Source organism: Miniopterus natalensis, chromosome 13, assembly GCF_054644295.1.
Source record: "Miniopterus natalensis isolate mMinNat1 chromosome 13, mMinNat1.hap1, whole genome shotgun sequence".
Classification (NCBI taxonomy): domain Eukaryota; kingdom Metazoa; phylum Chordata; class Mammalia; order Chiroptera; family Miniopteridae; genus Miniopterus; species Miniopterus natalensis.
Genome location: NC_142093.1, coordinates 28,521,121 through 28,547,402, shown reverse-complemented (window position 1 = coordinate 28,547,402; position 26,282 = coordinate 28,521,121). Strand labels below are relative to the sequence as shown.

The 26,282-nt window shown below is 46.4% G+C and overlaps 1 protein-coding gene across 5 annotated transcripts in view; it reads right to left on the bottom strand.

The window, feature by feature from the left end:
• Positions 1-26,282, bottom strand: part of SPTBN1 (spectrin beta, non-erythrocytic 1) — a 176,979-nt gene that overhangs the window by 28,240 nt on the left and 122,457 nt on the right. For all 5 annotated transcript variants that reach the window (XM_087823562.1, XM_087823563.1, XM_087823564.1 and 2 more), the window contains 14 exons: positions 22,585-22,758; positions 18,096-18,187; positions 17,442-17,522; positions 16,973-17,088; positions 14,358-14,470; positions 13,403-13,590; positions 12,293-12,410; positions 11,133-11,291; positions 10,212-10,514; positions 8,290-8,443; positions 6,954-7,824; positions 6,736-6,873; positions 5,202-5,958; positions 4,189-4,391 (listed from right to left, as the gene is read on the bottom strand). In XM_087823562.1, the coding sequence (XP_087679688.1) occupies positions 4,189-4,391; positions 5,202-5,958; positions 6,736-6,873; positions 6,954-7,824; positions 8,290-8,443; positions 10,212-10,514; positions 11,133-11,291; positions 12,293-12,410; positions 13,403-13,590; positions 14,358-14,470; positions 16,973-17,088; positions 17,442-17,522; positions 18,096-18,187; positions 22,585-22,758 (3,467 nt within the window). The remainder of the gene's footprint in view (positions 1-4,188; positions 4,392-5,201; positions 5,959-6,735; positions 6,874-6,953; positions 7,825-8,289; positions 8,444-10,211; positions 10,515-11,132; positions 11,292-12,292; positions 12,411-13,402; positions 13,591-14,357; positions 14,471-16,972; positions 17,089-17,441; positions 17,523-18,095; positions 18,188-22,584; positions 22,759-26,282) is intronic.

Sequence of the window (26,282 nt, the reverse complement as noted above, 5' to 3'; positions counted from 1 at the left end):
ACTGTGCTGTGCAACGGCTGCCTTCCCATGGTTCCCTGCAACGGGGGGAGCTGTCCCACACCCGGAATCACGCAGCTCCCAACATGGCTGCGTAACCCAAGCAGGCTGGCCGAAATGTAGCGCCCTCAGAGGGGCAAAGGACAGAGGCATCTGCAGACGGGGAGGTCTGAGCTTCTCACTCTGATTCTCAAAACCCTTTCTTGCTCACGTGCCTGGGCAAGGCCTCTCATCCGACCCTGCCAGTCCCCGTGGGATGGGAAAGAACACAAAGTCTGATTCTCCACAATGACGAGGCAGGTTGGTGAGCACTTGCTGACTTTTAAAGAACCCTCCTGAGCAGGGAGGGAGACATTATAGAGATGCCACGTGCCACACGGGTCCTCAGTGAATGCTGGCGAAACAAGTGGTAGTGGCAGCATTGCAGCTGTTACCCGCCTGGGAACTAAAGGAAAACACCCTCTGCTCCTGCAGGTGCCAATGACTGCAGATCGACAGGAGTAACATGAGTGGAAGTAATACTGCTAGGTATGTGCCTGACACATCTAATGAGTCTTTAAAATTTTTACCTGAAAGGGGTTCCATAGCTCCAGGAAAATGAATCTTAACATGCTTATACCACTTAGACAAATGCGAAAATAGAAAAATACTTCTTATATAATGCTAAATGGAAAGAGCTCATGCATAACTCAACAATATAAAACTGTGCCACAGGTTAGGTAAAAACTAAAATGGCATGTGCTAGGGATGAAATTAAAGATATTTCCCCCACTAATTTTGGACATTCTTTCTCTTCTATAACAATAAGTAAAGGCCAATCCCCTTCACTTTATTGCTATCCTTTGTCAGAGACCAAAAGTTAAAAATAAAAATAAAATTTTTTAATGTTGTTGTTGAATCTGGGCTAAAGTCATCTAAAAATGTGAGGGGGAAGGAACATCAAGAAAAGTTCATCAAGTGCTCTACCCTTGAATTCCAGTCACCATTAGTGGGAAGTTTTGAGATAAAGCAAATTGTCTGGAAGGAGGTGATTTGAGTTGGAGTTAGCGACAGTATGAGTCCTGCCTTTAGTAGAAGGTCTCGAATGAAGAGCCCACACCCTTCCACAGCATCCCAAGAAAGCACTCGGACGGGCAGAAGAATCAGATACTGGCAGTTACAACAGGGCATGGGAATAAAAACAACTTCACACTGTCTGGGAGATTCACTAAGGGAGGAAACACATCAGACAGAAAGCTGAATGCCTTTCGGAGACCATCGAGTTTCACGTGTGCCCAGCAGATATCTGCCCGACAATCTTCCTCTTACAGTGGGACCATGGAGAAGGAAAAGCTAGGTGACTTAGGGCCCTATGTCCGAATAACACAGATCTACGGGAAGGGCAAGATGATGGCCTTTGAGGGATGTGTGCGGTGGACTGAAAACAGCTACACAGGCGGCTGACACTGCTGCTGACTCAGGAAATCCTCGAGAGAAGTGCGTGTGGCTTAACTGTTTGCTAGGGGCGACTGAAATCGCTCATGGGAAGTGAAACTCAGGAAAGTCTTTCAAAGCCGGGTCATGGATTTAATTATAGGGAAGGACCTTCTATAAAACTTGGCCGTAGTTTCCCACAGTCCTAAGAGTGCTTTGTTTGGCGGCAAGGTTAAACCTCTTGCTTGATTTCTACCTCTCACCTCCTAACCCCGTGACAGGACTCAAAAGCTCCCTCACCATGAGGTCTGAGGTGCTGGGTTAAACGTGGTTCTTGGGAAAAGTACAGAACCACAGGTGTCTGAGTAAAATGGGTGGGAATTTTAAGCGCTTTTACCCATGTGAGACAGGGTCTGGCTTCATGAAGCTGGATGCTGCTCCTCGCTCTCCCAGGATTTCCCCGTGGCTAGAATTCCCACTTGAGCCAGGAAGCAGGGGGCAGGCTGGGACAGCAGGCTCTGTTCCACCCAGTCACAAGCACTTTAAAGGCCACTGGCGCCCCACCCACATCTGTTAAGAGTCAGTGCCTTTGTTCTGGAACTTTCTCATTTTAACAAACCCAGTGGTAATTGATAAGATTTCCGGAATGTAAGAACATGATGATGACTGTGCATTCTATGAGAACAGCTTCATGAGAGCCTCAGAATGTTTCTGGAAGGGGGGTCAGATTTGAAGGCTTAGATGTTTACTTAGCTTGTGCCCCTATAGCACCTGGAACTAAGACTTGTATATTTTTACAACAGACAAGTATCCTCGGGTCAGTTTCAGATCTTGAGGCCTCTGGGGACATTAAAGTGAAACCAGAATTCAGTTAACACCAACCGAGGAAATAAGAAAACATAGTCCTCCTGAGAGCAGATCAAGTGCAAGTTGTGACTCCCTCCCCCATCTTCCTTATGCTTATGGATAGTAGAGAGTCCTCTTTCCATTTCTTTTTAAAACTAGAAATCCTAAGGAGGCTCTGGAACCCCAGGAGCCCAGGCTCTCAGTCAAGGACAAAAGGAAGGTTAAGCTGAAGCTGAGGCCTGCTGAAATGTCCTCTCATATCCAGGAGTCCCCCGTCTTGACACCACCACCTGTTTCTAACAACCCTGCGCAGCTGCAGCACCAGGGGATGTATAAATACACCGGGGAAGCGGCGAGGCAGCTGAAGTCCAGCGCGAGTACACATGTCCCTACTGGCCAAGCCAGCCATCAAGAAATCAGCTGTATGCCCCTAACATGGGGGAGCATTAGAGAGAAGGGAAATTATTTTTCTCTAGGTTAAGAATGCCTGCCCAATCTCTGCTTCTCACTCATTTAAAGAAGGGCTTGCCTGGCAAGGCGTGGCTCAGCAGTTGAGTGAGGCCTAGATCTCAGTTCGATTCCCAGTCAGGGCACACGCCCAGGTGGCACGCTTGATCCCTGGTTGGGAGAATGCAGGAGGAAGCTTATCAATGACTACTCTCTCATCACTGATGTTTCTATCTTTCTCTCCCTCTCCCTTCCTCTCTCTGAAGTCAATAAAGATTTATTAAATAATAATAAAAAAAAAAGGGCTTGATAGAGGGAATTTTTCTCTTTTGTAGCTGTTTTAAGAGATACAAAATTATAATTTATGTTACACTCTATTCCATAGTAATACCCTTAGAACAAACACAGGTTATAGGCTCTGAATCAGTGCAAAAGAGACAGGGAGAAGCTTTAGGGGAAAGAGGAATTCCCCTTTCTACTCCAAATCATAAAAAGTTAATCTGGCCCAGGGTCTCAGGTCTCAAGAGGACCTCTTAGATATTGTAAGCAAGGGAACACTCTCAGCAGCTTCTTCCTGCTCACTGCACTTGGGGCCAGAGGAGAAGCCTTGAGGAAGAGCTTGTTTCCCGATGATACCAGTCTCACAATAAGCCCTTAAATCCAGCCCAATATGGGACCAGAGAAGATCAGTTGGAATAGAGGCTATTGACTGGTAAGACCAGGCTGGAAGCGCTGGCCCCCATGCTGGTACATCCAAACCTTGACCTGCCCTGACCTCCCATTTACTAATAACAAAGGCAGGGTGAGAATAAGGGGGGAAGGTCAAACAGTCCTTCAATCAGGGAGACAAATCTTTGAGCTACAAAAAACAAAAGCATCCAATCTTAGAGACGCCTTGGCAAAGAGGAAAAGGGCCTTTTCTCTCCTCATGAACAAGATCCCATTACAGCATTACGCAAGCCAATTTTCTAAGAAAGGCCTGATAAGGTTCCTTTGTGGCTCTGCCAGGTACTGGGACAAGCAAACCTCCCCCGTCCTCCCCAATCCCTTCGGACAGGCTTCAGAGGAGTCTGTGGACCTAGTGAATGTGCGCTTGGCAGGGGAAGTGTCTGGCTCTCAGGGTCCCATCGGGTGACATGCTTGTGCCAACTCTGGAAGGGCCCTGCTTTTACCTGAGTAATGCTACCTGAGTAATGCTACTCAGCATTACTGCTCTCACAGGTCTTTGGGTAAGGATTCGTTTGGTGTCTCAGGCTTCCTTTGCTTTTGTCGACACTTGTGCATGTCTTACAATGAGTACCACAATTTCAGGCAGCCATTTGCTGCTCAATGATTTCTGTGATAGGCAGGTTAAATTCTGCTAAGCGCCCATATCCCACCCATTGGGAAATTTAGACCTATAATCCCAAAGACTCCTGGCCAGTGACTAAGATGCTTGAGAGTTCCCGGGTGCAAGACTCCCTCAAGAACCTCTGAACACTGTACCTGTCATCAATAGAGTCCACCTTCTCCTGGATGCGATCTGAGTTGATGTTCCCATCGCTCACCAGCCTCCGGCCAGTCTCCACAACAGCATTGATCTTCTCCTCATTGGCATCCATGGTGGTCATGAAGTCCTCTTGTTTTTTAATAGCCGCTTCAGCTCCTTCCAGGGTGGTGGGCATTTCGGTGTGGGCCAAAACATATTCCTTATTTAAAAAAAAAAACAACAGTCACAGAAGAATATGACATCATGAAATGCTACTCACTTTCAGCACAACAGAGACACACTTTCCTGTGTCCTACATTTCCACACAACACACCTCACCATATTTGCTTCATTGCTTATTATAATAGGAAATAAGCCAATGAATTTGATAAAACAAAAAGTTGGGAGGGGAAAAAACACAGTGCGACACCACAAGTGACTAAATTTCCCTAAGTGGTTAAATGCTCTAAATTTTTCTCCAGAGTGAGTGAGGAAAGTAAGCAATGCTTTGTGCAGCAGCCACAGGGTCCTCTCATGTGGCCATGAAGGCAAAAGTAACATTCCTTCCAAACCCTGACTTTTACAACAGATTAACCACCCCGATCTTGCTGACGATCCTCAGCTATTTTTTTTCTCTAACCTCTGCATTGTGTGTCACTGGGGGAAGTCCCTGACTCCTAGAACAAGGAAGACAGCCGATCATTAAAAAAAAAAAAAAAAAAAAAAAAAAAAAGGCCAATTTAATGAGATACTCTGAGGACATACTGTGAACATAAAGGGTCCTCAGTAGTAGCTGAAACAGAACCACACTTTGCAAGGCAGGACAGCTCCTGAGGGAATCTTCAATTCCTGTCCTCTACAGGAATTGTGATGGGTTTCAATGTCTTGGGAGTCAGGAAGAAAAAAGTCTCGAAACCATCCTTCTACTTTCACACAGGTGTGTTTAAGCCAGCAGCTCTGGCCAAAATGTTTCTAACGGCAACCAGGCCTGGTCCAGGAGGAAGCAAGCAAAGGAAACGAGGAGTGTTACCTGGTTGTTAAGAAAGGCTTCGGCTTGCTTGGTGTCCCTAAGGAACTGCTGGTAGGCGTGCGACTGGGAGAGGAGATTCTGCCTGTTCTCCCACATTTTGTGGAGCTCGTTCCATCCAGTGTCCAAGGCCTGCAGTCGCTGCCGCAGGAACATGTACTGGGCGTCGGTCTGCCCCTGGGTGACCATCTCACCCATGTCCCTCATCTTCTGGTAGTCCTCCTCATAGTTGTCGATCTCATTCTTGATGTTCTCGTGCTGCGTGAGGAGTTTTTCTGCCTCAGTCAGGGTGTTGGGCATGTCCTCCGACGCAATGGCCGTCTGGGTCCTGGAGAGCCAGGACTGGAAATCGTCCAGGTCCCGCAGGAACTGCTGCAGCTTGCTGGCCTCGCCCAGGGAGGCCTCACGGTTCTTCAGGGTGGTCTTCATCTCCTCCCACACGTCGCTGATTTCAGCCAGTCGAGACAGGATAGCCTGCGCCTGGTCGGGGTGCTCGGACTCGAGCTTCTCTGCCTCCTTCTGCAGGTCGCTCAGCTTCGCCTCGATGGCCACCAGGTCTCGCTCCATGCCAGTCAACTTGCGCTGCAGGGCCATGACGCCAGCCAGGTCGTTGCCCAGGTCCTGGGTAGATTCGATAACCTTGGTTTTCTCCCGAATCCAGGACTTGGTTTCATTGCACTCAAGGTGGTAGTTCTGGATGCTCAGGGCAGAGAGAAGGGCATCCTTCTTCCTGTCAACCAGTTCTCTGAACTGGCTCCACCTGTGGGTGCAGGGGCAGCAGAGAGGATTGTGAGAGAGGCTAGCAGCTCGTGGCTGAATAATGGAATTAATAGTGATGGTCAAAGCTGCACTCCCCCCGCCTCCATCTCTGCTGTGGCTTTTGGGAAAATCATCTCAGTATATGGACATCAAATGTTACTGAAACAGCTCAGGGGTGCAATTTAACCTGGAAGTGTCTGACAGGAAGAAAGACTTGTTAAAGAGCTCCAACATGAGCTGTGACAATATATCTGTCCCACAAAGTCAGCTAATCCATGTCTGCCATACACATCTTACTCATCCCTGAGCTGCACCTGACGACATTTTCCAAACCCAATACCTGACAGTGGCCTTCGGACCTGAGGCTATCCTGCCATAACCTATTCAAATGCTGTGTACTCAACAAAAAAATCAGACCAAGACAAAGGTCTACCTTGGCAATCAGGACTTTCACTGGCCAATTATGTCTCAAACATCTTCAACTTTGTTCTGGAAATCATTTTATTGAAAGGGATAGGGAAGGGAGCCACCTTGATGTCTCACCAAGGCCCTAACTTCTGATGTGGGGAGGGGCAGGTGCCAGACTGTTCTGAATGACATCATCCCAGATGCTTCCTGCAAAATGAGGGTATGTCGAAAGGGAGATGCCAGTGTGGTGACATCAGCACCACATGCCAGTGGCCCCTGTATGGGAAATTCCTGACAGCACAGCTCAGCAAGTAACCTCAGCCTCCCTGGCCCCGCACATGGGGCCACACACCGCTGGCCTCACCCTCACCTCGTGTTCAGTTTGTCCTGCTGGGCCTTGATTTCCTTCTCACTTGGGTGGCCGCTGTGCATCAGCTGTCGCGCAATCTGGTTTACCACTGCAACCCGGGAAGCTTGGTTGTTCATTTCCGGCTCCAGGCTCTCAAATCTGAAAGGCAATTTGACAGGGTAGTCACCTCCTTGGTCACGACTGGCACAAGAGGCAGGCTGGCACCCCTCCCCCCTCACCTGTGCTGGATGACCTCCAGGTCCTCCAGCTTCTCTGGGATCTGCATGTTGTTGAGCCACTGCTCCTTCTCATCGATCCAGAGCTCACAGGCGTCAGCCTCACTGAACATCTTGTATAGGGCCAGGGTGTCCTGCAGGGCCTGCTTCCTTAGCCGTGTCAGCTCTGCCACCTCCTTGTAGCGCTCCTCGATGCCCGACAGCCTACCCCTGACCTCCGCGGACTCGGCATGCTCCCGCGGGAGGGCGCCCGCCTGCTCATGCAGCGTGTCGATGGTGGGCCTGTAGTTGGCGATCTCCTCCGCCACATCCTTGTGCTTCCGGACCAGGGACTGGGTGGAGTACTCGTCATGGCCCACATCGTTGCTGGAGACAATCTTAAGGATGTCCAGCATCCACGCGTCAATGTCGTCAGCATCTGCCTGGAACTGGTGCAGCAGTGAGGCCTCCTCCAGGCGCTTCTTCCGAATGGCTGAGAGCTGCTCCAGGTTGGCCCACTGCTCCCGGATGTAGATGATCCTCTCTCGGATCTTCTCGGACCCAAAGTGTTCCTCCGCGATCATGTCTTCCCCTTCTTTGATGGCCTGCTCAAAGTGGCCGCTGCGGCCACTCATCTCATCCTCGAAGGCCCGGTGCTTGCTAAGCAGGCGCATGACACTGGTCAGGTCTTTCCCGTAATCGTCAGAAGACAGGATCTTCTCCTTCTCCCGTATCCAGCCTTCCTCTTCTGCCATCTCCCAGAAGAACTTCCAGAGGCGCCGGGACTCTTCCAGGCGGGCGCGGCGCTCAGCAGCCAGCTGGCAAAGCTCTTGGTAACAGAACTCCATGTGGGCCACACGATCTCGGATCACCTGGGGGTCGCAGGGCTTGTAACCTGTTGAATGCCAAGGAAGGAATGGGGGTGTGACAGAGTTCAGCATAGGTTTCCTGCTTGTTCTTACTACTAGATTAGCAGGGCCATGCTATGAGGTGAGTACTTTCTATGATCTTGACTGGAAGCGGAGAGAGGGGCAATGATTAGTATTAGTATGTCCACCAGGTTGTAGGTACACAGCCATATTAAGTGTGGTCTGGCAAAGTTTCACTGCCAAACATCAAGCCATTCAAATCCAAGCAGCACTTGAGTATTTAAGGAAAAGACATGTCCATTTGAGAAAAACAAGAAAAGGGTTAAAGTGCTCAGAAGGCCACCCACTGACTCATGTACCCACAGCATGGAGGTGGACAAACCCACTGTGAAGCTACATCGGCACAGTCACTTCAAAAGCCCCACTGCCATACACAACCTGTCTACTCCTATAAAGAGGTGCCTCTGGTGACTGGAATGGTGTATCCTTACCTTCCCCATCCGTGGCAAACTTCTGTGCAGAGGCATTGACTCCCCTCACCCGCTCTGCCTGGATGCCAATGTCAGCCTCCACCAGGGCGTGCTTCTGTAACAGGTCTTCCACGCCAAGCAAGTGTTTGCCATAGTCTTGAGACAGTAATAGCACCTATACACAAGAGGTAACAGAGAGGGCACCTGTGAAGTCAACCTTGACTTTGGCATCTTATAATCTTCAAACAAGCTGAGAGCCAGCGACCAAGCTGCACCCTCCACGGAGCCAGCCACCCTTCCCATCTCTTGAGGGGAGAATATGATGCGCAAACCAGGACGAAGCAAACCAAACGCGGAAGCCTGCATCAGGGGAGACACGGGAAACTAAGGACCATCTACCCTGGAATAAGCAAGTCAGCTCTCCACTGAGGGCAGGATGGGAAACAAAGGGGGAGGGGGCAACCAGTGTGAAACGTAAACTGGGGCTCCAAGAGGAAACCTGCAGCAACAGCTACTGAAGAAGAAATAGGTAATAAGAGCTGTTTCACTTCCAAGTTTAAAGAAATCTCTTATACGCTGCCAACCCGTTTAAAGGGATGCTTTCCTCAGTTCAGAGCTTGCTGGCAGCTCTGCGAGGCATATACAATCAATGGAAGGAGGGTCTAGTGAGCAGCTTACCAGCCATATCTTTCACCAAGTAAGAACAGAGTTCAGGGCTGTATAGGACACCAAAGTGCTTCTTTGGTTTAAGTCTGAGCTCACTAACATTTTCTTTTGTTTCTCCCATCAGCCCAATTTGGGGGCCTTATCCCGCATCCTCTCCAGATAGAATTTCTACTTCATGCTTACTTCTGAGGAACTCCCTGATACAATCGGAATTAAAATGTGCACCACGAACTGTAAAAAAAACTCCTCTCTGCTAGATTTTATGAACATTTCTATTTTAAGAGGTCAAGATAGACTACATGTGAGAACACCATAAATCTAGGATTGTAAGAGGGAAGGTTGATGTTATCAGTGACCTTGCCCCACTGCCAGGAATGGTTCAAGGGGTGAGCAAACGTGAGGGCTACATCCCGGGAAGGAAAGCCCCTGCAGAAGGTCAAGCTTGGGAATGGAACACAATGTCCTGAGATAATGACCCCAAAGCTGCCCTGTTCCATCCCCACTACGAGACTAAACGCCTTTCAGCTGGGGAGCCGTGACATGGATGAGCTTTCTATGGCGGCATCAGAGAACATGAACGGGCTTTGGCAGAATGTCAGGTCTCTTCCTGGGTTGGGAAAGCTTGATGTCTACACTCAGTGCTGTCAACAATGGAAGGAGAAGCACAAACTGGCCCTGGCAGCCATTTCCAACCAGCCCTGTCCTATGATCTGTACACACAGTACTGCACTAGTCCTCGCTATAACCGGGAGAGGTAGCTGGAAGTACCACCTCCACTTAAAGATAAAGAACGAGGCTCAGGAGGGTAGGCAGCTCTGGCTCTCACAATGTAAACTCTTGGCTGCCTGGTTCCAACCTGCACTCCGTCCACATGGCTACCACCCTCCCACCTGCCCAAACCACCTGCCCCGGCCCCCTCCCCAACACCACAGCCACTTACACATACATCAATGAGATGGAAATTTAGAGTACCTCTAAAGAACTAAAAACACAAAAAGCCAATCTGATTGATTCTCTACTGTGGAACATATATAATTAGATCTAAATCACAGTAGGAAACCTCCGGCCACAAAACTGGTCTAACTTACAACTTTTCACTCATCACATCTCATTTAACTCATAAGCTAACAATCTCCCCATGGGTAACGTGGCCCTTCTCTGGCTCTGTGGAGTGCGCAGTTAGATGAGGGGCACAATGTATATTGGGGGTTTGAGTGGGTCCCAGAAAAGAGAGGCCTCATTGCATCAGCTGTGGCCTCCTTCCGGTCGAGTTTTACCTTCATTTCATCCATCCAGTCCATAATGTAGAGCATTTCCTGGAATATCTTCTGCAGCCCCAGGTTCATCTCAAGACGCTGCCTCCGGGCCCGGAGCAGTTCCAGCAGGTATTCCCAGAGCCGGATGACATTGTCTTTCCTCGCTGTGATGCGCTTGATGTCATGGTAGTTCTCCGCCTCGAGCTCCCTGGCCACGGCAACCACAGCCTGCACACGCTCCTCGTATGCGGCAATGTCTGTCTCAATGGCCTCGTGCTTTTTCGTGGCGGCCTCAACTGCAGGAAGGTCAAATCCAAAGTTGTCCTGCAGAGAAAAAAGCCATCCGATTGGAACAGGGAAACAGAACAGAGGTGGAATCCTGAGCACACCTTAGTCTTTGGTGATATTAAAGCCAAACATGGCCCCCTGAGGTTTCCCCCATCCCTGGGGCTGGTCTCTGCCTTCCCCAGGACCCCTCCCCCAAGCAAATCAGCAACTTCTCACTTTACAAAGGGGTCCAACTCGTAACTAGCATCTGACTTAATGAACCTGGAGCAGGTGATGGCTTATGAGAAGGCAAGCAGAAAAGAACGCCATTTACATTTATTTCACGACCCATTTAAACTGCCTTGAAGGACTGGTCGGTCAAAGATTGAGGAAAAGAGGGAATTTTTAAAAACTACAAAAATGTGAACAGTTCACACACACTCATGGCTCTAAACAAACTCTGCTTGAGCTGCTTCCAGATCTATAAAAAGTTAGGTAAACAGAAGAAACAGTATATTAAAAATTATAAACATCCCCTTCATGGGAAGTGGGCAGAAGACCTGAGAGGTATTTCAGATACGGGTTGTTGACAAGCAGCCGTCCTATGGCCCGGGGTATGGCCTATATTCCTAGATTACCCCGGGGCAGTTTCTTGAATAAGGTGTGGAGCAGAACCTGAGACACTAGGCGCTGGTTTTCGCTCAGCCAGGTCTCCCTCATAGCTGCCTTGCGATCAAATCTGCGGGCGAGCTGTTCCAGTTTTTCCTGCCGTATGAGCTCGTTCCGCAGAGCCAGTTCTCTCTCATGTTCCGCTTTTTCCAGTCTTTCCCAGGCCTGCGGAGAGAAAGAACGGTTTCCTGCATCGTTCAAGCTTTCCCTGGCTAGTCAACAGCTATTATTTCTCAAAAAGACCCAAGAACTTAGAAGGGAAGTCCTGCTCCCATCCTCACTGACTCTTGAGCCTTGAGGAAAAAATACTTTCCTCTCATTTTAGCCTCCTGGGAACACTCTCCCTTATCTAAATCCAAAGATCCTGTGTTGTACTTGGAAAACAAACCATTGCAGATATGGAGCAAGAAAACTAATAAATCTCTTACTTTGAGAGGAAGCAAAGTAATTATTTTCAACAGCTCTGATCATATAAAAAAGACAAATGATTTTTCTCAGAAAAAAATCTTACTGTGACTTTCTCATTCACCCCATCCTGAGCCACTTGTTTTTAATTCACTTCATCTGAGGTTCCCCCCCTAAAATCTTTACTGACTGACTGTACATATTAAATTCATTTCTATGAAACTCATCTTACTTCATGACATTTAAAAAAATTCCACTTAAAAGAGTCTAAATGAGTACAACTGACCAAAGTTCTAGATTTTCCAAATTTGTATTTGGAAATAATGCCCACTGTGAAATTCTCTAACTGCAGACGTAACAGGCATGACAACAGAAATTGTTTAACAGCTTCTCTGACAGAAGGAGCCCAAATTCCAAGCCTGAGCCTCTAGAGATTCCAGATACATGACATAAAGTTTTGTGTTCTCCTTTCCGCAATTTAAAGATGTTTGAGTCAACTGCATGACAGATGTAACATGGTAAACAGGCAGAACCCAAACTGGTTTGATAAAAATCTAACATTCTTCCCAAACCCACAATAGGCCAGCCTCAGGCAAGTATTCCCTGACCTTCTGCAATACCCAAGCAACAGCTGCCCCTTAACTCAGCAGACAGGGATGGCCCCTGTCAGTCCCTTTCCCTCTGAGCGATCACAACCCGGTGACAGAACCTGAAGCCTACAGGAGGGCAGGCCCAAGCAGGACCAGGTGGGTCGGCTTTACCTTGTTAATATCAGAGATGAGCTTCCCCTCCCGGGGCATGTAGACCTTCTGATTGTTGGCCCTCATCTTGCTCTGAATAGTGAAGAGCAGCACTTCCAAGTTCCCCTTCTCTGTAAATCTAAGCACAGAAAAAAGCAACCATAAATATCATTTATTATATTTTGTTCCTTCAAGGGGAGTATTAATCTGCTTCAGGCAAAAGAACACATTTCACCCAGCCACACAATTTAAAAAGCCATTTATCTCTGGTCTGACTTATGTGAAACGCATGTTAGAGAAATTGGAGTGTGTTAGTTTTTCGGTATTACAGACCTCAAAGTGTGCCCAACTGTGGAATTTTTTTGCGTGGCTGGAGTTTGTTGTTACTGAGATTTGTATCTGGGGGGTACACAATAGCATTCTTTTATTAATCACCTCATTCAAGGTTTAGACCGTAAGTCCTGGGCAATGAACTTACGTCATTCTGAGAGCACAGTCGAATGCACTCAGCAAGAGTTAGTTCAAATGATTACCAAATGAAACTTTCAATGCGTTTCAGAGACCTCGCTAAGGGACTCAACTGAGTGGAGTTTCAGAAAAAGGAGGAATGACTCTCAAACTACGATAGCTAAGAGATAAGGTCCACAATCCTTATTCCACAGTTGCAAATTTTTGAAAAATGTAAAAAAACCAAACTTTTGGGGGCAGCAAAACTATTGTCTATCCCTCTCCAACACAACATGAACATTTACACATTTTGCTACAGATATATTAGTGGCCTGATTACAGGTTACTTGCCCAGACCCAACTAAAGTCATAGTACACAACATACACACAACTGCCACTTCTTTGAAATCCAAAAAAATATGGAATTCTGAAATACATCAGGGACAAGTGTTTTGGATAAGGGATTGGGGAACTGCACAAGTTCTTCAGAGTCTCATCAGTGGCACAATACTGGAAAGGGCTCACAGAGGGCATGATATGTAATAAATCTCAGCGACACAAGATCAGATGAAAGGAGTAAGAAGCATTCAGAGATGAGATCATGCAAGTCAGAAAACAGGGGCCTGTGACTGCAGTGATCTCCCTTCCCATGTTAACGGCCATGAATCCCAGTTTGCATCGTACTTGGGTGGCTTCTCCACAGTGCGGTAAGTGTTGAATGCCTGAAGCTGCTGTTGAACCCCAACCAGTGAGTTGGCAAATTTGCGATTGTTCAAAATAATGATGGTTTGTTCAATCCACTCCAGAAGGTCGGAGGCAAGTGATTCATACTTTTCAATCATCTTTTCTGTTTCAATAGCATTGTCAAGCACCTGTAAACAGGAGTTAGAAAAATGGAAGCGATCAAATCACGACACAAGGAAAACGTGGCTGCAACCCTACATGAGCACGTGCACACTTAAACAGGGTTCTGTGCTAATCTGGCTCAACCATTTTGAACTCCAGGAACCTTTTGTTAATAGGCATGCACTGTGGCTATTATTTGTGAGCAAGAACAGCTTATTCAACTGGTACTGGTTCTGGAACCTCCCAACCCCCAGGCAAAAGGTTTAAGAGTCTGAATGACTCCAGTTGCCTAAGCTCCCAAATCCTTAGAGAAACAAAAAAAAGGGCTCTATGTTGCTTGGAGCTGTCCCATGAATTTTCCACTCCTACTGCATTGAGAAGACAAGGTCATCTGGTTTGAGATGTTTTGAAATACATGGCAGGCAAACATCAGACAGATGAGAAAAAAGCATAACTGTGGGAAGTAGGATTTCACGCCCATGACATTAGCGGGCTCAGTCGGATTCTGAATACCCAACTTCCTGGTAAGGGTGAGGGGAGGTATGCTTTCTGGGTCTGAGATTCTCCTCACATCCTTTCCTAAATATTTTAGGAAATATTTTGAACTCCTACCTCCTTCTGTTATGCCTTGGGATGAAGAGGCTTCTCCCTACTTCCCTGCCATTTGGAAAGCCCACCCCAAACTGCTGCATTTATGAATTCATGAGAGGGCAAGGAGCCCAGTGGCAGGCAGTCCATTAAGATGTGAATCTTAACTATGTCTCACAACTTATAAAACTGGTGTTGAGCTCACCTTTCCAATTCGTTTTCCTTCAACAGCCAAAGCCTTCATCTTAGAGAAGTAGTGGTAATATGTCACCACGTAAGTGATAATGGACTTCTCGTCAGGGTGGTCCACACTGATGTCTGTAACCCAGAAGAGATTTCCTTCAGTACTGTGCTCACGGGGCTGCCACCCAGGCAGCAAGAAGACCCTGAGCAACTGGTCAACACTGAACAGGTCTGTGTCTTTGTTTTCTGTACTTCAAGAGTTATGCCTGCCTTCTTCCATCCACTGAAAATTTATTAGGCTTCCACGAATTGCCCAGCACTATTCTAGACATTTTTAATTCTACAGACTACTAATTCTTTTCAGGCACTATATATCTACACCAAACTGGAATCTTCACCATTCCCCATACACACACCAGAATTACCAACAGTCCTTCCCTTTATTCTCAACTTCGCTTTGCCTGAAATGGCTTTCCACACTCTATCACTTTCCCCCTCGCCTTCAAGGTCCAACTGAAAAGTTACCACTCCAACAGCCGTTTCTGATTTCTGATCCCTAGAGCCAGGATTCTGGTCTCCCTCTTTTCCCCTAAGGACTTTGTTCATAAGGACACAGTCTACTTTCTGCCAGGTACTATAATTATTAATGCACATTTTATTTGTCTTGCAAGACTAAGTCCCTGAGAATAGGAACTCTGTCTTGGTAAACCCTGTGCTAGTTACTCCACCTCCCAAATTTCCAGTGTGTTGTTTTCACAAAGTGTGTGGTCAGTACATACTGAGAGAGGGAGCAAGTGAGTGAAGATGGCAATGAGTAAGTCTTCAGGGTTTGGCATTATTGAGTAAAGTACTCAACTTGGGATAGTTTAAGAAGAGAACACACAGGATGACTCTTAATTGATCAGTCTATTTTTCAATGTACTTTCACACACGCGCCTCACTTCTATCCTCCTGGCAGCCCCGTGTAAGACAGGGTTGTTTCTCCTATTTTAAGGATGAGAACAGTGGGACACAAGGCTTGAAAGGTCCCTGCCCAGTGTCACAGAGGCAGCCAATGACAGTGGGAGCCAGAAACACAGGTACTGCTCCCTCTCCCTCCAGGGCCCTGTGACCAATTCTGGTGTCTGCTCAGCCCCATCAAAGTGTGCTCCAAGGAGAGCAAATTGGAGGAAAATGAGAGAAAAATGCCAGGCTTGTATGCAATTCTATAAACACAAAATGTTCACATAATGGGGAAGGAGTGAGCAACTTGTCTATAGCTGTATTTTAACTAATGGCTCTCTGGGACAACTAATAATAGTAAGGACAACTAATAATCAAGATCAAACCCACAGGGTAACATTACATCAACTGCCTTTTTTAGTTCCTTGTCTTGTGATCTGGAGAACATACTCCCTTTTCATACTGGGCAGTGATTAGAAAGATTAACTAATGAGCAAGTTATTAAAAAGATTTTGTCATAGTGATTGCAAAAATAAAAGGTTCTTTATCAAAGAGCTAGGGCTAAGAAAGAATGCCTTCCCATAGTATGGTAGGGATTAAGTATAAAGATTTATCACAGCCCAAAGAATTTTAGTTTTCTGTTTATGTTGAGAAATAATTTAATGGGTTAGCACGAAGATAATTTTATCTCAGCTTCCTGTAGTGAACATATCAGTGAATCTAATGCACTGGAAAAAAGCAAGGAGCCAGCTTGTCAGCCTCATGACCTCAATCTGCCCTTGGGGAGTTAAACTTCCTGTTCTATATTTATAAGAACTTTAAACTTTCACTCACATACAGTTTCCTCTCTCTAATAGTTGCTCATAGGGAAGAGGGTCTAAAAAGCTTCAGCACTACCGAAAATCCTCTTATGCGTCTCAAAATCGAAAAAAGTACCTATAACTCATGCCGAAAAGCCTACAATTAGGATTTTGTTAAGCAAGGGAGCTACAAGCTGGGGAACTGCCCCCACATAGGTCAACTCCATGTCACCTGCGTCCGTCTTTGGGACCCTGCTGCGGGGACTCACAGAGTAGAAAGAGATCAAGTCGGTGCAGAGGACGTGATTCTGTGCCTCCCAGCAGCCAGCCATAAGAGACTGAGTGTTACGCCTTCTTCAACCCACATGCTCCGCTTTCCTGATGCACCTTCATCATTTACACTCTTGTTCATGAGCAAACACTGTACAGTCTCCTCACAGGGACCCTACCTTCCATCTCCACCCACTCCACACCGTTCACTGAGAGACCACAGCAGGCGCTCTTCCTTGAGCACAGCTGCTAACCACTGCCTGCTGAATAACCTCTAAAATTTTAGCCAGCTGGGCCCTCACCTACCTTTCCACTGGTATTTCCTATTATCATTCTAAATATCACTCCTAGTGAACTGTTAGTCCCCAAATCATGCCTTCCTCACTCCTCACTCATGCAAGTCCCTCTGCCTGGCACGCCTTCTCCTTCAGAACGTGTTTAAATCATATTCATTTTTTGAGGCCTTTGCACAAATCCTCAAGTAATTCTCACACCAAAATTAAGCTCCTTTTCCTTGGATAATTCCCAAAGCACACTGTACAAATAAAACATACAAAGCAGATTTTATATTAAGCCCTTAGTGCTGAAGACCCTGAAGGTCCCACCTGTTTTCCCGAGTCCTTACCTTCGGGGTCCAACAGTTTGGTGAGGCCAAGGTGCTGCTCTGCCAGGTTAAACGCATTCTGCAGATTGTAGTGTGCGTTGGATTTCTTCAGCTTGTCAAAATCTATCAGGTCAGGCCTGTGTGGAACAATGGAACAGACAAAATGGTTTGAAAATACATCCAGTGACTAGTTAGATACGACCATTACTCCCAAAGCTAATTTTAAAGTCACCACTCATGATAATACTTAATCATCAATGAATGAAACCTGATTTTTGAATAAACATTCCGAAGTTTATTTAGAAAACTGAGGATAATGGGAGGACTGGTGTATTTCGATCAGGAGACTCGACACATCCTCTCACATTTTCCTCACACGGAATGCAGGAATTTCCACTACGGTGCCACATTGAAGACCATGGGTATGAGGGTCAACGTCACCCAGATCTGCTCTAGAGGAAGGTAAACATTCCACCCCAGAACTGTTTACCGGTGTTTGTGTATCAGGGCGTTGAAGGCCATGCCGTCCCTCCAGCTGGTGGTGAAATTGTGAATGTTGACATTGGGGTACCTGGCAAAGGCAAAGCACAAGAGAAAAACAACAGAATTACCAAATATAAGTTTACCTCCCTAAAAATTTTCCCCGTGTTTGAAACCTACCCCCAATCTAATCAGCCATTCTATACGATACTGATTAACTTTGTATCTGTGGTTGATTAAAGGTTCCTATCTAACTTGATCCCCTTTATGGTTTCCACATTTATCTTTGATCATGGCCATTATAGTTATGAAGCTCCCCAAAAGCAGCAGAAATAAAAGGGAGGAGAAAACCCATAACTTTTTTTAAATATCATGGATGTGATTCCCAAACATGGTTTCAGAGTTTTAAAATTCAAGATATACTGCTCTCTGGAGCTTCCTTACTAAAGGAAAACCGATTGTGGCGATGAGAGGTCCAGAATATAAATCAGAACTCTTTCCGTTCTGAGAGCTGGCTAAAAGGTCAGTGTATCAACTGCATGCGAGTTAACAAGACTTCTCAATGGAGGCCGTGGGAGAGACACTTGTCAACACCTTGGAAGTGATGACTGCGGTGGAACTCAGTCCCAGGCGACTCGGCACGAGCCGCTGAGCTCACACTCACCCAGCTGTCTTCATCTGGCACCACAGCAGCAACGCATCCTTGGCAGACTTCTTTTCTTTGTTGTCTTCTGTTTCTACACTGATATCCTGGATCTAAGATTTACAAGGAAATATTAGACGAATTAACGACAGCCACAGAAAAGCTGGTCTACATATACATAAAGAGCAAACTTCAGATCAAAGCCCAGCCCTGTAGACCATCTCCTCTGAGTGGCCACGAAAACTGCTTTCTGAAGTCAGGGTGTGCCTCAGAGGAACACCAGCCAGAATGAGACTTTCCACTTTGCGCAGAGATGAGATGGAAGTGAGGACAACTTACCTGCATGACTTCCCAGAACCCATTAGGGGTCATTTCCATCCTCAGGCTAGCCTACCCTTTCAACCAGAAGCCAGCACAGTGATTCATATGGTACACCTTGAACCTCATCAGACCTCAGAAAACTATTATGTTCAGTTTTTTCATAACCAAACATTTTTCACACCAGGGAGTGTCCTTCATGGATGAGGACAGCATGTGCACCACTGCCTGAAGGCTGACCCAAACTCTGAGAGAGAGCATGCTGAAATGCTGTGCTCCCATGGTCTGTGCTATGGTCTGAACATCTGCACCCCTTCCAAATTCTTATGCTGAAATCCCAACCCTCAAAGGTGACAGTATTAGTAGGTTGGGCATTTGGGAGTTGCTTAAGTCGTGAGAGTGGAGTCCTGATGAATGGGATTAGTGCCTGATAAGAGAGACCAGAGAGGTCCTTAGTGCCTTCCACCATGTGAGGATTTCAATCTGGAATAGGGCCCTCAGAACTGTGAGAAATAAATTCCCCTGGTATCTTGTTATAGCAGCTCCAATGGTCTAAGACAATCTGCACTCAATAGCCACTCACAGGCTCTGGCACCTGCTGTATGTCCTTGGGCGGTTCCTCAGCTTCCCACCTGAGGAACAGCCATTCAGAGAGTGGCTGTCTCTCGGCGCTGCTGTGCACTCACATAAATGAAGACTATGACGTCCTGAGCTCATAGCAAGAAGCCTGTAAACGCCAGCTCTTTGGATTAGGGGCTGCCTAGCAGTTATATGATTTTAGACCAATGCTCTCACACCCTTTCGTCTTCAGTGTCTTGCCTATAATAATAAAATGTGGGCAGGGAGTTGGAGGTGAATGGTACTGGCCTAGGAGGCCATCCACTGTCTTTCAGCTCCAATCATTCCAAGGAGGGTAAAGTATGTCAACACAAGACTAAAAAGTTAGAACGTTCAACAAGAAAATCACCTAGAAATTGGAATAATTATACTTCTAAAAGATTCTCCATTTTTAACTATAGTAAGTATGTGAAGTCTGAGTCTGCATAAACACCCAACGCTTTTAGGATTCTCAGTTCACATGCAGAAAGTAAATGTGAAAGAGTAACACACAGGGGGTACGACACAGATTCACCAGGAAAGGCAGGTGGGATTTTACATATTAACCTGTCAACTTTCTTATGCTTCTATGTGAAGAACGGGATCTGTTTCCAGACTTGTTCGTTTAGAAGCACGGTTTATCATTCTGGGATGAAGACAGCTGCCTGTTGAGACTAGGCAAACTCAAAGACTTTCATTCCAGTTTTCCACACCACCTTTTACTCTCTTTTAAAGGGACAGCAGCATAACACCTGTGTGTCATCAGCAGCATCTCATGGACACCCGGTAAGTACAGACAGGGCAGGCTGCATCCTGGGAGCTCTGGGGACAGCGATAGGGACACACACATGTAACATAAGACAAGGCTGTATATTCAACGAGCTGGGGAGAAGAGAGATCTTTGTGGATATGTGGGAAGTTTAGAGGAGGCAGAATGTGAGCTGGGCCTGACTGATGCACAGTGGATGCAAACAGGGTGGGGCAAAAGTAGGTTTACAGTTGTTCATATGGAAAATGATACAATAATACAAGAATAAACTTGTGTACTCACAACTGTAAACCTACTTCTGCCCCACCCTGTACTTGATGAATGGGTGATTTAATAAACCTGGGTCCTCTTAGACACCAACAATGCAGGACATGCAGGACATCAGCAGCCTATATTTCTTGCCTTTAAGGAAAGAAAGTGCCCATCAGCATTTACAAGTTCAAGTACAGAAAAGGGCAAGCTGTCAGGAAGTTAATGACTCAACCCAATTCTGGGAATCCTAGAAAGGGCTGCGTTTGCCAGCTCACCAACATGAGCACTGACCCGATGTGGAGAGGCTACCCTCAGGACACCCTTCCATGCTCTGATTACTTCAGGCCAAAAGCAATGGGAACGGAACTATTTTACTCTACAAAACTGAGGTGATGCTCAAGGAGTGTCCTGCTGATTTCACCTCTGTTGGCCTAAAATTAAGAGCAATGATTAGAGAATTTAATGTCATTCACTCCATTTTAAAATCATTCAAAACTAAATGACAGAAATCTACATAAGAGTTCTGTTTAAAAATGAAGTTGTTGATTGTTGTAATTAACTCCATTAATGATGTCATCTTCAACTGGGGCTCCCTCCTGAACCTACTTAATTAGTATCACAAGGGCTGGGACTGGGACTCTGAATTAGTAAAAAGCTTTCCTAAGGAGTCAGGTGGTCAGCCAGGCTGGGGAACCACCCATGCAGGGAGTTTCTTTGTCTAGCTCAGCCCCCCCACCTCCTCCCACATACACACACAGACACTGTTAACTTAAGCCCAATCCCAGGGGAAACAACGAGAAGGAAAAGGATTGGTTTGAGGGTGATCTCAGAGTTTTAATAAGACTACAAAGACAGCTATAATTTGATTTCTGTTTTTGCCCTTTTTTGGTGAGATTTTCATTTACCCAGAAAAATCAATCAGACTTTATCAAAGGGACGGAACAGGAAGGAAAGGCGCAGAGAACACAGCCAAGGAGGAGACGGGCCTGGTGGGACATTTGTTTGCAGAGTAACCTGACGCTATGGTAAGAAGTGTTTCCTGCATTTCAATGTTAAACTGAGAAGCATGAGCACGAAGACTTCTCCAGCAGGAAGAACCAGTAGTCGGGCACCCTGAGGTGCTTCACAGTCCTGAGACAATGAGCTCTACTGAGCTCTCTCCTGAGGGGCTGAAGCCTGAGCTGTAACCCTGCCTGCCTGGCTGCTGCAATCCTGGGCAAGGCTCCTCCCTTTCCTCAACAGTGAAGGAAATAGAAAAGATGACCTTGAGAGCACTTTCAGGCCCAGAGTACTTCTATACTTAGAGCCTTCCCCTAGACTGAAACAAACCCACAATGTCCTTATCAACTCATACAAGCCTGAGGCTTTGTGCACATTCCCCTGAACACTGCTTCCTCACACCCAGAGGAGAATGACATGAAAACGGAGTCCACACACGTGTCATAATCCTAAACAGCTTCTCCTAAGAATATTCTATGATACTGTGGCAGGCAGACAGGCATAAACAGAGCAAGGATGATGGGCCAGCTACAGAAGGTCACCAGGGCAGAAAGCCCTGGGTGCCTAGCAAAGGACAACTGTAGGGTGGTACCTCATCCCCAGGGTGACCTTTCCTCCCCTAGCATATGGCTGGTATTGCAGTTTGGACCCCCGGACCTTTCCTTCCTAGAGGCCTCAGTTATATTTCAGCTCTAGGCCCAGAAAAGCAGCAAAACCAGACAAGCAACGCCATGCCAAGGCTGATCTCAGGATCAGCTGCACTGAATAATGACCCCCGCCTGGTGCCGACCAATCAATCGGTGAGATTCCGACCCTGAAAGGACACACCTGGAAAATTGCTGAATATTCTATTGAGATCTTCCCCTGGGACCACCCCTAAAATCTCCACCGTTAAAACCCTTCGGACCAAGGACCCAGCATGTTCTCCCTCCCAGGAGCTGCCCTGAGCCTTTTTCCCTTTCTCTTCCGCCTCCCCACAGGTGTATTACCTTTACAATCCTCACTCCCAACCTCCAAGGGCTCTTCGTTTATCTCTGTAACTAGTTTCCTAAGCCCATTTCTTCTATAAATTACTTCTACCTCTGATTTTCCAAATAAGTGTTCTCTTATAGTTTGAGTCTTGGCTCTGAATTCTTTCCCAGCTAGATTCAAGTGCCAAGGTTGCTGAACCCAGGTGGGGTCTGATTCCTCTGGTCTAACACCTGGTGCCAGTTCTCGCCGACCCCAACAATATTTGCTACAATCTAGTGACGTGCAGATAGCTTAGTGCTAGTAACTGAGCATCAACCGCATGTTATACCTTTGCTTCTGAAAGCGGAGGTACCAGTGAAGTGGTAAGTTGGGATGCAAGCCAGAGCCCCCTTATCTGACAGGAGAACCAAGACTTTCAGGGGCCAGCAACACTGAGGAAGGATGCGGTAGCTGAGCCTACAGGGCAGCTGGATGTGACACACAGCCCCGCACAGCTGAATCTGAGATGCCATTTCAACCTTATCTTCCTGGTGTCTCTGGAACAGCTTCACAAGAAGCTTGTACCCAAGAGGAAGGCAGAATCCCCTGGCCAAAGGCCCTTACCTGGAAGCGCAGGATGATGGTCCAGATGAGGCCGAGGGTCAGCCGGTGGTTCCCATCCACGATGTCGTGGGACCCCATGTTCTCAAGATGGACTCTCTGCTCCTTCAGAAACTGGAGGGCCTTGTCCACATTCTCCAGACAGTGGATGCGCATTCGTCCCTTGGTGGGTTTAGGCTAGAAATGGGTGAGCAGAAGGTGGAAACAGATCATCCAACGGGCAGAGACAGGCCCAGGGCTACTGCCCAGTGTTCACACTGCCCATTCATGCCACACTCTCCTACCCAAACCAAAACATTTAAAACCAAGTGTGCTCATTCAGTCCAAGGACAGTATTTATCTAACAGCTTAGAAAAGTTACTTAAGGAATGGTAACCAATCACTCTCTACAGGTTTGTTTAATCATGGAAGCGACACAATTTACAAATGCGTGGAGAAACCGGAAGTTTAGAGAAAAGCGGACCCAGTTTTCGTAGATGTTCAGAGCTACCTCTGCCATCCACACAGTCTTTTGCAGATGCAAAACACCTTTGAGGGTTTTCTGACAGCTCTACGCTAAAATTAGGTTTGCCATCTGCTGGTTTGGGTAGTTTCCTAAGGGTGGCTCATAATAAAAAGAGGGGACACACACCGAATCAGGAGAATGAGGTGGTTTTGTGCAGGGGATGGGGAGGGAACTGAGTAAAGGGTGTGACTCACTGAAAAGAAAGGATGACAGGGGGTGGGGGGAATGTGAGTAATCTAACCTGAGTATCCCAAATGTCTCCTTTCCTCTTACCCAGTTATAAGTAAACATTTAAAATAAAGCAAAACACACACACACACACACACACACACACACACACACGAAATGTTCAATGGGTCTCTATCATCTAGACTGTGCTGAGAGCAAGCTCACTCCCTCTCCATCCCTCACCCCCTAGCAGAGGCTGCACCTCTGGCTGATCCACCATTTCACAGATGCCAACAGGCTGCACACACCTCGCTAGTCAGAAGAATGTACTCAGCCTGGCTGACTTGGTGGCTACTGTCCTACCTCCCCCACATCTCCTCGGCCATCTCACCATACCCCACCCACCTTTCAAGGCTCAGCACAAGGCACATCTTTCCTTCGCAAAGACATTTCCAACCATTCCAGTTCTCACAGGCCTCCCTTTTCTCCCAACTCTGTGCAATTATTGTCTGCCACAGAGTTCAGAAACTAATCATCTATCTTATTCTTTTGCTGTTGTTTCACACATCACTCTTATTACTTCCAACTAGACTACTAGCTTCTTGAGAGCAGGAATAATGTTTTATAAGCCCACTATATTTCCAGTGGCTTCTGGTTTGGTTCAGAGCACAAGGCCACATGCAGTGAACTGCATGAAGGTGGGCTGGGCATGGTGTGTGCTGTGTGAAGGCTGGGGGAAGGCGGCCACAACCAGGCACACACAGGCCAGGGCAGCAGCCACTAGGACAGGGAAGTCTTGCCTGTCTCCCACTTCCCCTCTGCAGCTGAGATCTTCAGTTATTTGCCAGATGGAAAACATCTGAAGGGAAGATGACCTGGATAACAACTGAGCATTTTAAGTAGCCAGTCTCAGATTATGTCTTTGTTTTGTTTTAACTTTCTCTCCTACAAAAAACTAGTGAGCGGAGAAGAACATGCTTTAACCTTGAGGAAAGAAGATTACAAACGGAGGCCTTACCACAGTGGCAGATTCTATTTTCAAATAATAGCAATGGAAAAAGAAAGGTCTCTGAAAGTGAAGCTTTTTACACTATTATGATAGCTTTCCTTACACATACACACACACCCCAACACCCCCAACAAAAGGCATTTTCTCTCAGAAACTTCACAATTATTTTATTCCAGGTATGTGGGAAATGCTGAGATTTGTTACTTATGTTAGGTCAAATGACAACATTACATCGAAACAGAAAGGAGGTAGGCTCAATCGCCAGTTCTGTGACTGCTTCGGTAGCAGTGGTTTGAGGCCAACACTGGCAAGCTCTCCCTCAAGGATACACTCAACAGCCTCTTTAAGTTGGCCACATCACAGGGATCCATGTGAGTGCTGACTGGCCCTGCCAGAAGAGCTCAGGATGGTTTACTATAGACCTAGATGCAACTCAAGTCCCCAGCAAGCACCAGCCACCAGGAAACACTGTAACATGGGACAAAGGAAAGAACTGAAACAAAAATGGCAGACAAACCTCTTAGGGTAAATGACCGGACTCCTTCAAATGTTAACAAACATCAAGTTTCCAAAAGCCAGAGGAAATGGAAAAGTCTCAGGAAACAAACACCTCCCTGCCCTGGTCTCTTGGGCAATTCTCCCCAAAATCAAACCAAGACTGGGCGTGGGGAGGGAAGGAGGCTCTACTTTTCTCTAAGTTGTTGTGTGTGTGTGTTTTAAAATTTTCCTACTGCTCCTGGCTTTAACATCTTTCAAAACATCAAACATGAGCAAACCAGATACACACAATATGTTTTTGATAGGCAATTAGGTGGAGAAGATAATGATTCTGATGTTAAAATGTCCACGTTGGAGTTACAATTTCCCCACCTTCTGGCAAATTAGTGCCTTACTTTTCAACTGCTTACCCATAAAATGAAGATAATATCAATAATTATCTCAAAGGGCTGCCATATAAATGAATCAGTAAACTAATCACTATGGTGTTCTCAAACCCACAGTATCTCTACCAGCAAAAGAGACCTCAAGTATTTTCCTCCCAACAATTAATTCTACTTCAAAGGGGGGGGGGGGAGTTCTCCCCTCTCCCTATGCCACTTGGGCTTCAAACTGTTTATAAATAACATAGCTCTCCTTCAGACAATATCAAATCCTTAGGGTCTAGAGAGAACTCTCCTACTAAGAGCCAGGAGTTGATATACATCAAATGAAAGGCAAACTTAAAACGAGAAGCAAATGTGCCCCCAAATAGTGATGATATTCTTACTCTTCTAATCCTAATACCCCAGATTAAATTCCTGACCAGAAAGGGAAAAAAGTGGTAGAGAAAAGTGTAGCTGGGAGGTGTCCTGAGGAAGGGGTAGATGGGATGAAGGAGAGGAGAGGATATGAAAATACCTAAATCTTGATACTTGGGGCTTATATACCTAGTAATTCAAAGGAGATTGGGAAACAAGTCTGAAAAGCATGACTTTTCAGAGATACTTTAATTATTACTGCTCTGTAGCTAGTAACTCACACTAGGCTAACTACTGTGCAGCGAGTGCTATTAGGAGACTTGCTTCAGCACCTCACTAGACCACCTGTATAAAAGCACTTCCCCACACTCCATCTCGATGGAAGCTCACTCATCTTCTGTGGCATATCAACCCCCTTTAAACCAAAAGAATAAACAAGACGTGGTGAGGTTAGATGATGTGCCGGTGGCACAAATGAGGGAGTAAAAATCGCTAAAACGCAAGTATACGAATTCCCAAGTCTTGTGCTCTTTCTATTTGCTTCAGAGGGTTTCCAAAACGTTTTAAGGCACAATACTTGGGTAAGTTTAGGGAGCAATAACTACAGGAAATTAATTTTAGCAATTGTTCATGATCTCATTGAGCTATACAGTGAATGAAACACATCGGTCCTATAAGCTGCATAGCCCACAAGATCTAAAAATTCTTGGCTGCTATTTACTGAGCAACCTTTGTTAGGTGGTGTATATCTGTTATCACATTTAATCCTCATAATAACACT